Below are 12513 nucleotides of genomic sequence, written 5' to 3' on the forward strand. Positions count from 1 at the left end.
TAAAACAAAAATGCAATTTTGGGAGGAACAAAATGTAAGATTCAGAATGTCCTGCTTCATGTTAGAGTTGCAGAGAGGAGGTCATTGCTACAGCCAATCAGCTTTGATCCCCCCCCCCCCCCCACCCAGGAAATTGTCCCCACAAGGTTTCAAAAACATGATCACAAACGCTAAAACAAACAAATCAATAATAACTAGTCATAGAATTATACATAAAACTGCTTCTTAGAATCCTTTATGTTCAAACCAGGATTTAATATCTGCTTGAATCTTCAGTATAATTTAAATTGAGTAATGAAATACTAATGTGTGTATAAACACATTTGAACCCCAGGGCAGATACCTGCTGCTAGTCGGAACGCTTTCTGGTCTAACCGGATCTAGCTTTGCCTTCAAAGCACACTGGTCTTCATCTGTAAAACAGAAAACTCATTATAAACAAATAATTCAGCAGGCTGGGGTTACATACGTAAAGAAAATGATGTTTTAAACTATCATTTTTATTATTACCACATTAGCTAATGATTTACAGGATGGTTAAAAGCACGAAAAGTCAGTCAATAGGAAAATTGATGAAAACAAGGGCTTTTGGTTGTAATGTACCTGAATAGTGAATTAGATGTTTGCCTCAGGATGCAGACAGCTTTTATTGTGAGGCTCAAGAAATGTGCCAAACACAATGTTCAACTGATGGAAGTCAATCTAAAGTGTATTCAGCTGGGAAAATAAAACTAAAAACAAGAATGTGATTGTAGGGACAATACAGCTTTAAAATAGTATTTACCATTAACCATTTTTCATAAGTTTGCCCAAAAAATCCATCAGACAGCTGCAGCTGATCCATAAATGATTTGTTTTCAGTGTATAAACCTCCCAGACCTCTCAGGTGTTCTAGTTTAAGTCTATTCTATACACCCAGATCTAGAACCAAACATTTAGTTCCTATGATTCCACTCATCTGGAACAAACTCCCAGAAGACTCTAAAGGTGCCGAAAGCCTGGGTATTATTAGTTTAAGTGTTGTCCAATTATTTTATTTGTTTTACACATTTTTTAAAAATATTTTTCTTTATTCTGATTTTATTTTTCTTCTATTTTATCATCTAATTCACATAAAGCACTTTGAAGTGTCCATGTACTAAATTCTGATATAAAAATACACTTGTCTTGTATTGCCTTAACTTGCTTTACCATATGCATATATTTTTGTTTTTTTGCAGTTTGATGTTTCACATCATATAATTTATGATATTAGATGAAGATAAGTGGAGTAAAACATCTCCATTTAAACTATAATTGCATTGTTTTTTTTTTATAAAAAAAAAATCCATAACCACTCTCGCCCTCTGTGTAAAAAATAATTGAAAACGAAAGCCTGATCACTTTGAACGATTACAATAACAGTATAGTTTAAATAAATGGGAAACAAAGAAGTTGTACAATTTTATACACTGATTTATGAATTTTGAGAAATAATTCTGTAAATGCTGAGCTAAGCATTACCTCTGATTTAAAAAATGCATAGATGACATGTGAAGCAGAATTAGAAAAGATATGGAAATAATTTGCTGACCTCTAAAAAATCTTTGTGTTTCCACTTTGTCGGCATGTTCAGTGCTTTGTCCTTCAGACTGGAAAATGTTAGAACTACCCATTATGAACAAAACTTAACTCTAAATTCTCTCTACCTTAAATAATGCCTACTTTCATTTGCATGGCGAAAGTCAAATCAAATCCACACCTCAAATATGTTCTCAGTCTTCTGGGTGAATAATGGTCTCACAGCAGAAGCTCTACCTGCTTTTCTTTCTGCAGAGATCTCTATCTTAACAGAACCTCCTTTCAGCTCAGTGAGCTGCTAGACCAACAGCCTGTGGGCAACACACTCCTTCCTGAGCTGCAGATACAAGTTGGACAGCTCCGACTGGAAACAAAAAGGAGAAACAGATAGCAAAGATAGTTTTGATCCACCCTAAACTTTAATGTTTGTTATTCACAATGACTTATGTAGCCTCCTCTCTCTCAATCACGGGTTTCCTGTTCCCCAGCAGTTGCTGATTCTGCCTTCACAAGATCTGAGCCTTATTCTGTTCCTCTCTCAGCCACCAGTCACAGCTGGAACCATAGGGGCATCAGACCTTGGGACGGCTTAACAGATAAATAATGCAAATAAACCGAGATGGCCTACTCCATAGTGACAGACGGGACACTGGGTCAGGTTCTGTTGGAGGTTTTCTTTTATTAAAAGTGAGTTATTCCTTTCTACTATCACCACATGCTTGGAAGATCACAATTCAGCAAAATAGATAACACCACGCAACTGGCTAGATTTCCTCATTGTAGGAATCACCTTTCTGAGTTGAGTTGTGTCCTTTCTGGTATTTATTATAGATCTATGATATGTTTGTGGTTAAGAACATATTCAATATTCGATGTGAAATGTGAAAATAAAGTACAGTGCAGAAAGGAAAAGCACCCACATTTTGTAGAAATAACACGGAAATATGCAGAGGATATACGTACTTCAGTCCTTTGTTAAAATTATTCTTACTTGGACTTTCAAATGTTTTTTTTTCTTCTTTGAATAAAGGTTTTTAATCACAAACTTTGCCAAAAATGCTTTGACAGTTCCTCTGTAATAAGACATTCAATTGAAATAAAATAGAATTCAACTTTATTGTCATTACACTGTCACAGGTACAAAGCAACAAAATGTACTTCTTTGCATTTAACCCATGCCTTTTGGGGAGCAGTGGGCTGCCATTGTGCGGCGCCCTGGGAGCATTCCGAGGTTAAGGGTCTTTGCTCAGGGACCCAGAGCGGCAGTCTGTGGGGGTGGGGCTTGAACTCAGAACCTCTGGATTCCAAGCTCAATGCCCCAAACCACTTGGCCGCCACTCCCCTAAATACAATCTACCTTAATGATTAAAAATATATATTCTTAAAAAATAAACAAACAGATAATTACTCATTTGTTCCTGTATTTTTCCTCAAAAATCAATAGGATCATGACATGAAATGTACTGTATTACCAACCTAAAGGGTTCTAATATTCCATTTTGATGGCAGAAAGAAGCAGCCAGTATGTTCTGAAAGCCTACACTACACACCATTGCGGAAAGCACAATAACATGTGAGTTCAAGGCAGAGTGTAAGAAATTTCCTCTGTTATCTTTATCATGAACAGAAACCCCTCACCTTCACTTTCAGTTCCTGTAAGTGTGGCTGAAGCTCTGCACCTCCTTCTTCGTGTAACTTTCCAGCTGCATCAGGAGCCGAGGCTTTCTCCCTGGGCATGCATAAATGTAGCTGCCTCCTCTAGTCGCAGCTCTTGGTTTATCAAACACATGGAAACGCAGAACAAACAGCTAAGACTGACAGTCTATGGAAAGTGTGTATAAGTAAAACATATGCAGAGAAATGGACAAAATAACCCAAAAAGTTTAGGTTTATTTCATTTTCCTTAGGCTCATTAAAAATAAATTCCTTCTCTTCACTTTTAAATCAGAATTTTGCACTTAAAACACCTTCTTGTCTAAATAAGTGTTTACAGAAAAACATGTACCAATTTAATATTGCTTTTAGGCAAAGCCGCTTTGCAAAGTAAGGTGGCATGTTACCAATAAAAAAATTTAACCGATAAAAAACATCACTTAGCTTTGGTTTCTGGGTAAAGGAGCAAGTTTATAATTTCGATCTGGGGACATCCCTTACAGTGCAAGCTCAATTATAAAACAATCACTTCCTGTATAAATGAGAAAACACAAAACTTATAAACCTTATAAATATATTATATATATATACACATATATATATATATATATATATATATATATATATATATATATATATATATATATATATATATATATGTGTGTGTGTGTGTTTTTTTGTATGCGTGTGCGTTGCCCTTATGCCTAAGGTATCTTTATAAAGCTTGAATGGTCCATTACTTATTTATCTTTTTTTATTTTTTTATTTACATTTTCAATGAAAGACAAAATGTATACAACACACATCAACACTAAAACATGAAAAATAAACAAAATTCCCTCTTCCACCCTGAAAAAAACTAATAAAAAACACCCCCGTCACTTAATTACAACAGGCTTAGAAAGGGTAACCAAATATCGTTAAAGTCCCCCAGTTGTCCTTTAGCCATATATGTCAGATTCTCCAGTTCCAAGTTGCTCAACATTCGTTTAATCCACTGTTTCACCCCAGGCCATTCTGTGTCCTTCCATTTCAAAGCAATTACATATTTCGCCTGTTTTAAACAAAAATGCTTCTTGTTCTTTGTATTGCATTTGAAGCTATTTGGAAAAATGTGCAGTACACATAGTTTACCATCGATGGACATTTTACATTCAGTCAAATCTGAAATTACAATACAAATTTATTCCCAAAATATTCTGAAGTTCCACACACTGCCACATGCAATGATAAAGCGTCCCATTTTCTTTACCACATTTGATACAATCATCAGAAATGTTAGGGTTCAAATGATGGAGTTTCACTTGTGTGATATAGTTTCTAAAAAACCACTTACTGTTCTAATCGAAATCTTGTGTTGAATTTTTTTTTTTGTGCAGGTTAACATGGGTTATTCCACTGAAATGTCTGTTTCCATATCAGATCTCCAGGCATGTAAATATGAAAGGCTTCTTTCTTTTGAGGCTGCAATTAAAATATCATAAAATTTGGAAAGCAAGCCCCTACTTTGATGATGGTTAACAGCCATATTCTCTATAGTAGACCGTGGGGGCTGCACATAATAACTGCACTTCAATAAATCAGTAGCAAAAATTCCTGACCTGAAGATACTTCAAAAAAATGTTCTTGTGCAAGTCATGTTTATTTGTCAGCTGTCCAAAAGACTTTAGAACTCCTTTATGCTGATTTACTTTTTTACTCTATTTGTCATTTAAAAGATTAGTTATGTCGCAGCTCTAATAGACTTTTTTCTTTTACATTATTATTTTACATTACTTTTACATTTTACATTATTGTCTGATGTATTTTAATCTTTAATGCCATTTTGCTCTAACTCTGTCCATTGTACTCTATATTAGCTACTAGAACCAGAATTTCACTGAAGGAGTAATCCCAATGGATTAATAAAGTTGAGTCTAAGTCTAAGTTTTTGAGTGTAAGTCTAATATATTAATGTTCGTGTATAAAATAAAAGACAATAAAGAACAATATAAAATAAAAAAGGGAGTGGCGTCCTAGTGGTTAGGGCTTAGAGTTAGGTATCCTAAGGATCTGAGTTCGGGCCCCACTCCTACAGAATGCCACTCTGGGTCCCTGAGCAAGACCCTTGACCTCACACTGCTGGGCATCCCATAATGGCAGCCCACTGCTCACCAAGGGGATGGGTGAAATGCAGAGAGCAAATTTTGTTGCTCTGTACTTGTGGAGTGTAACGACAATTAAAGTTGAAAAAATATTTTCTGTATTATTCTGTATTAAATTTTTCTGTAATAAATAAATTCAACATTGTGTTGCTTTTGTATTTCCTCAAATTATGTTTGAATAATATTAAAATAAAATTGATTATCTCAAACGTGACAGAAGAAAGACCCTTACCCCACACTTCTCGCAGGGAGCCCCACAATGGCAGCCCACTGCTCCCCAAGGGGATGGGTTAAATGCGGAGGTTCATATCTGCAATGTGAGATCAATAAAGTTCAATTATTAAATGTATCAATTTACAAAATTTGAATAATGTTTGAATGTTTGGATATGTTTATATTCTAATAGAAAATTTTGAATGATACTTCCGTGACTGCATATTATCTCTACTATATATATATATATATATATATATATATATATATATATATATATATATATATATATATATATATATATATATATATATATATATATATATAACTTATATTGACGTTTCTATGAAAATAAACTACATTTCCCAGCTTTCTCAGCGGAAGGTTCCGCATAGCCACAACGCGGAACTGTGTAGTCTTTTCTAAAGCGTTCCACCTTACAGTGAACTATGGGCAAACTACATTACCCATAATGCCAGCTCTACGGATTCAGTACAGACTGCTGCTTATCCGGTGATGTCGCATCGCTGCTATTTTCTCCCTATAGTCCCTCTCACTATCAGCCTACAGCTCTGGTGGACTGACACGGGTCTCTGGCTGGAAACAGACCGAGAATAGGACGCCAACCGGAGGCCAAGGAAAAAAACATGGCCGAACTCGGCGTAGGGTGTCTGGCGTTGGGAGAACCAGCTTTTAGCTACCAACAAGAGCATGAGTTGAACGAGCGGCTGAAACGGCTCTACCCGGCTGTGAACGAGGAAGAGACCCCTTTACCCCGATCCTGGAGCCCCAAGGATAAATACAGCTACATCGGGCTGTCACAGAACAACCTGCGGGTCCATTACAAAGGTTAGAGGGCTGTCTCATCTCGGATGAGTCTGACAGTTACAGCGGAGAGATGTCTCCGCTGTAAACGGTCACTGTGTTGTTGCGGAGGGGGCTCAGAAACAGCACACACACTGTATGCGATTATGGTGACTGTGTGAATCTAGCCTGAGCTGCCTCTTCTGTCCTTGCTTTGTTTCACAAACGAGCACAGGAATTCCCAAACGGGTGACAGCGAACCGGTTAAACCCAGACCGTTGGTCCTGTTACCGACAGGCTGAAATGAACCCTCAGTATCACGCCATTCTTTGTTTATTTACCGTTCACACTGCTGGAAACTGGTCTCAGTGTGAGTGAGGAGTCACTCTTACAGAAGCACAACAAACGGTGCCAAATGCTAGCACAAAGCAGCCCTGGTGCTAACACTGCCTGCCTGTTCTTTCTGGCTGTTTTTACATTGAAAACACAACAGCTACAGGATGGACACACGCCAAACTTGTTGTCAGGCTCTAACAATGTAGCTCTTCGTTTTGTTTTTAAACAAACAAAGCGGTTAAATAAACATAAAAGATAATGGCATTGTTGCGTTTTCTCGCGTGATTTGGAAGTGTTTTCGAGAAGTCTTAGCCTGGGATAAAGCTTTGCTTCTTCCATTAAACAAGAACCATGCTCATGTCCAGCTGTGACAGAGTGGAGGCCTCTGCGCATTACACCAGTGTGCTGATCATGTAATAAATCTGATGTAGGAACAGTCATAGAAGTATAAAAGCTGTCAGCTGCATCCTGAATTACAACAAGATGACAACCATGTTCACTATATTTGGAATGGCAGGAGGGTGGTTTTATACAGTACTTAAAAAAAAAAAAGTTTTTACCCCCTCCCAGGTTTCTTCTTTCAAGTTTCAGATGATCAATAATATGTTAATATTGTGCAAACATAGTTTGAGGAAATACAAAAAGCAACACAAGGTTGATTTAATTTGTTACAGAAAAAAAATATTTATTTATTAATTTTTTATTTTTCCACCTTTTATTGTCATTATACTGTCACAAGTACAGAGCAGTGAAATTCACTCTGTTTTTAGCCCATCCCCTTGGGTAGCAGTGGGCTGCCACTGTGTGGCACCCGGGGATCAAAGTGGGGTTAAGGGTCTTTGCTCAGGGACCCAGAGTGGCATTCTATGGAAGTGGGGCTCGAACTCAGAACCTCTGGAACCCAAGCTTAATGCCCTAACCACTAGGCCGCCACTCCACCTTACATTACCCAGCTGTGCACTGTGTGAAAAGAGGAGATTAATCCAGAAACTTATATGTAACTAAATTAATACCGGGTTCTGCTACAATCCTTTGCAGTACTTGGTAATTATCCCTATAAATTATTAATTTGGACACACTCTCTTATGTAGAAAGGTTTCTGAGCATCAAAGCTCATTCAGATTTAAGTTAGGGCTTTGACTAGGCCGCCTTAAAACCACCTCATTTTTGATTTGGTGTTTTTGCTTGCATTGTCATATAGCGATGGTTAGAAACCCCTCCTGGTAGGGCTGAAACAAGTAATCTGATTAATGGATTATTGAAATAATCATCAACTAATTAAGTAATCAATTAAACGTTAACTGGAGTTTAGAGACTCTAAAACATGCCTTTAACTGACAGAGCAACCCACCTTGAGCAGCAGTTATACCACAATTGTAAAAAAATATATATAAATATTTTGCATTTAAGATAAACATCTTTTTCATCTGTCAATTTTCAATTTTGTCAAAGTTCTAGTTTTGATGTCCGATTATTAATTAATTCATTGTAAAAATAATCGATTGATTCATGTATTTGCAACATAATCGTTACTTGCAGCCCTACTCTTGTGTCTTGTCGGTGCACAGAATGTTTTCCAGACAGTGTGGACATTTTTTTTTTTTTTTTGGATAAGGTGCAGAAACAATGTGTTCTTTTTGTGGTCATTGATAGTTATAGTCTTGAAAACTCTGCAATTTAGGCCATTTTTGCCCTGCCTCTTGTTTTAATGTTTTCTTTACAGTTCACTCAGGAACTCTGATTTTAAGAATGAAAAGTGAGACTTACAACTACAAGCCTTCTTTATCTTTTATGATTTAAAACAGGAGCACAATCCCATTTTTACATGAGGGCAGACAGCTGTCCCGCTAATAAATAAAATCATGACAGAAAAACTACTTTTCCTGTTCACACAGGTCATGTCTCTCCCTTTTTTTAAAGTTTATTATATAATCTTGAACTTTTAAGTGGAACATGAAACCAAAAACAGAAGAGCTTTTACAACACTGTTTACAACATATAGAGGACAACACAGCATTTATATGCAACCTATGTGCCACATATTTAGCATGCAGACAAGCTAATTCCAACTTTTAACTAAATTAATGACTGGGTCATAGATATTCACTGAAAAAAAGCAAATCAACAAATAAAATGCAGGAATGGTCTACATTTGAAAATTATTTTGTGTATAGGCAGACAAGCAATGTGCCTGCATGGGGTGATTTCACATCACTTTCAGTATGCTTCACAGTTCTCCTAATGCTCTAGAAACTGCCAGACTGATAGGATTTTTATTGTTTATTATTATGTTTATTCTTTTAAAAGTGATGTAGAATAGGGCATCTTTAAGGTTGTTTTCTCACTGATTGAATTAGCTCAAATTCAAAGGTTATATATTACTGATCTGATTGTGTTTTTAGTATAAAATTATAATATTGCAATAAAACGATAATTGTATCATCCAAGTTATTTTTTTTTTTTTTACACACCTTTACCGGGAGAAAATTGCAACAGGCTGCTGTAAAAGATGCCAAGCTTATCTTCTTTCCTTAAACACACATGATCGGATAAAACTGGTTATTTTCTGGCTGCTGTAAAACTTAACAAGTCGGGACACAATTGAAATCTTTGAACGAATAATGTTGCACTATGTGCATATTAAAAAAAACATTCAGAAGGGCTGGGATTAGACTCCATAGATCTGAATATGTAAACCACATTTGGAAAGTAGCACCACCTCCTTTTTTCTTATTTCTGCATGTTAAAAAACTTCAATCCGCTTAAGGTGTCATCTTTTTCCACTTTCCTCTCCTGGAAAGTCTATGTGAGCTGAACACTCTATAGTTCAATAAATAATCAAACAGCCTGGCATGGTGAATTATATCCACAAAATTCTTCACAACTCACTCTGCACTGGCAACATTAAAACATTAAAGCTGTTGAGTTTTGCTGTCAAACATCACTCAGGGATAATTCAGATCTGTATTTATTTCATACAACATGGTAGTGGTGTAAATCACCAGCTTTATCACAATGGAGTATTGCATTAAATTGTTGGATCTTATGATGCTTCAGAAAGTCTGTCCCGTTATGATTTTGATTAAATTCGGCTCGCCGGTCTCCGATCCATGTGAATTATATCCTATGCCTTCCAGCACATGCGCATCTATATTCGAGATGCAACGACCCAGTTTTTTCAATCTGATACCGATACCTGAGCTAAGTGTATCGGCCGATATCCGATACTGATCAGATTCAGCTGGTGAATGAATGAACCATATATCTTGTCGGGTCAGTGAAGGCTTTAGAGTTGACTTAAACATTGTTTAAAAAGATTTAACAAATTAACACGTTTTTTTTATATTATTTATCAACAAATATTGAGCGGGCATACACTTTATGATGTTTTCAAACTAAAATACAAATCACCTGTTCACTTTGTGATACATTTATGCTATGTAAGCTAGCATATTCTAAGGATAATGGTAAAAATCGATATTTTAATATTTAATCGATGTAACTGGATATTAACTTATTAAATCGATTTTAGATGGATGTATTGTTACATCTCTAAAAACTGCAGCATTTGTATGCTGTTAAAGAACAGACAGTGAAAAATTTTCTAAAAGAAAAATGACCAAACCTTACCACAATATATCAGTTAAAAGAAATTAATGAATGCCATTAACAATGTTCTGTCAAAGATAAGTCTGTCATTGCAGATTGCATCTGCTGGGCTTCATGCTGACTGCCAGATGCTCCTGCAACTGTCAGGGGAAACTGACAGTTTCCTGATCTCCCCATTATCCTTGGTGTTTGTTCTTGACACATTCACTCCTAGTAGATCCAATACCAATCGTCTGTATATTTTAATAGTACAGTAACAGTTTTTAATAGACCTGCACTGATCAATCAGCAGTGCTCGGAATTTGGCTGGTTTTCATGTGATTGGCCTCGATTGGCGACCGGCCGAGCATTGCGAAGACCACCAATTGTACGTGATGGTGTTGTTGATTAGTAAGTGGACTAGCATCTTTCTCATGTGCTTGGTCCATGTTTCTTTTATTCAGTGTGCCCAAAACAGCGTTCTCAGTCAGAAGCAAAGGGGAATCGGTGTGAGAACATCGGGAGAGAGTCAGCCGTGCTCTTCTCTGGAGCTAAGGAACCACCTTGGTAGATCGTAGGAGCCCATTGGGCAGACAGCGCACCGGAGCGGGGACATAAGGCAGCTCAAGAGGAGAGCGGAAGAGCACAGCAGAATTTTGGATAAGTCCACCTGGGAAACAGTGCCAGGGTGAGGATAAGCTACAGCTGACTTAGGCTAGCTAGGCTAACTGCAGACGATCTAAGGGGCATGGCTAAAGATCGGATAAGTTGGGGAAAAAGAACGGTGAGGGTGGGGAGAGGCTACTGCTGCTCGGGAATCAGAGGAACCTGCCAGGGAGAATGAGCAGCAAGAGGCTATGGCTATCCAAGGCTAAACCCTAGAGGCTAACTGCTGGAGGTGGAAGACGAGGGAGGTGAGAGGAGCCTGTGGGCTACAGCATGGTGGTGTAGGAGAAAAGGTGACTGGAGGTCGGTATCTACGTCATGGTAGGATGATGAAAAGGACATTCTAAAGCTAAATTAAAAAATCCTTTTTAAATGCCACCTGCAAACCTCTTAAGAACATTTCCCGCGTAATACTTTGTCCGCATTATTTTCTTTTTCATTTTGATTAAAAGCAACTTGTCCCCGCTGCCTCCTACACTAAAACATTAGTCGATTCATGATACTTTCTTATCTCCTATAATTTTGACAGCAAATAAAGCAATTTCAGTGCACATGTAAAGCCAGGCATACACTGTGCGAATTTTTTCATTCGTTGCACGCAGCTACTGCTCACACTGTACGACTAATCGCAGGGTTTAGTCGTACAGTGTGACTTCACAGCTCACGATTTATGTTCTCATGCGATCTACCTGCTCACACTGCACGGCTAAAAACCACGTCGGACTCAGCTCCGCAGTGAGATTGAGCTGCTCTGACTCTTCTATCTGGAAGCCAAACAAATAGAAGGGGAATATTTAGCTCAGTAGAGGGAAATGCGCTGCCTTGGCAACTTGTGGAATTTTGTGCTGAAAGCCCTGAAAAGAAAAGGTGACAACGTATTTGGAAAAATGACATGGCTGACCATACATGGCTACTACGGTCTGTCAATTTTACAGACAGAACTGCATTTCACTCATTGCATCCCTGCCATGCTGTTGTGTTTACATCTAAGAAGAAGAATAAAAAGAAGAATCCTTGTTTGCGCATGCGCCCTGAGCGATTTGCCCACGAAGGTCGGGAGCCAATCAAACATGTTTGACCTCACGATCAGGCTGAAAGTCGGCCCGATCAAAAAATTCTCACACGACAGGAAAATCGCACAGTGTACGCTGGGCTTAACACTAGTTAAAGCATTTCTGGATCTGGTACTGTGATCGGCAGATACAGTTTTTTTTTTATTGTCGATCTGTGCTCAGCCCCTGACTGATGCATGCTTTAATTGTTTTAGAACTCAAGTTAAAACACTCTTATTTATGTTGATGTTTAAAGCTTCTGCTCTTTTTATCTAAGACAGTACTTTTTTTTAGGTTAGTATGGACACATGATCATCTAATATCTCAAGTATTACCAAAAATAAATCAGAAACTACAGGTTTAATGAGTCTATTTAAACCTGGCTGCTCTTTGGATCCATGCAGAGGTTGAGAGAATATATATCTGACCCATTTCCAAAGGCTTTTTTGAGAAATATCGGCTGTTGAAATTAAGAATTTCTAAGGCAGATGGCCGGA

General features: G+C 37.5%; 1 protein-coding gene across 1 annotated transcript in view; it reads left to right on the top strand.

Annotated features, from left to right (window-relative positions):
• Positions 1–6069: 6069 nt before the first annotated feature.
• Positions 6070–12513, top strand: part of ranbp10 (RAN binding protein 10) — a 43289-nt gene continuing 36845 nt past the window's right edge. Inside the window, exon 1 of the mRNA XM_038290957.1 lies at positions 6070–6419. Within this exon, the coding sequence (XP_038146885.1) occupies positions 6218–6419 (202 nt within the window). The 5' untranslated portion in view covers positions 6070–6217. The remainder of the gene's footprint in view (positions 6420–12513) is intronic.

Source organism: Cyprinodon tularosa, unplaced genomic scaffold (genome assembly GCF_016077235.1).
Source record: "Cyprinodon tularosa strain WSP-4 unplaced genomic scaffold, ASM1607723v1 ctg290, whole genome shotgun sequence".
Taxonomy (NCBI): domain Eukaryota; kingdom Metazoa; phylum Chordata; class Actinopteri; order Cyprinodontiformes; family Cyprinodontidae; genus Cyprinodon; species Cyprinodon tularosa.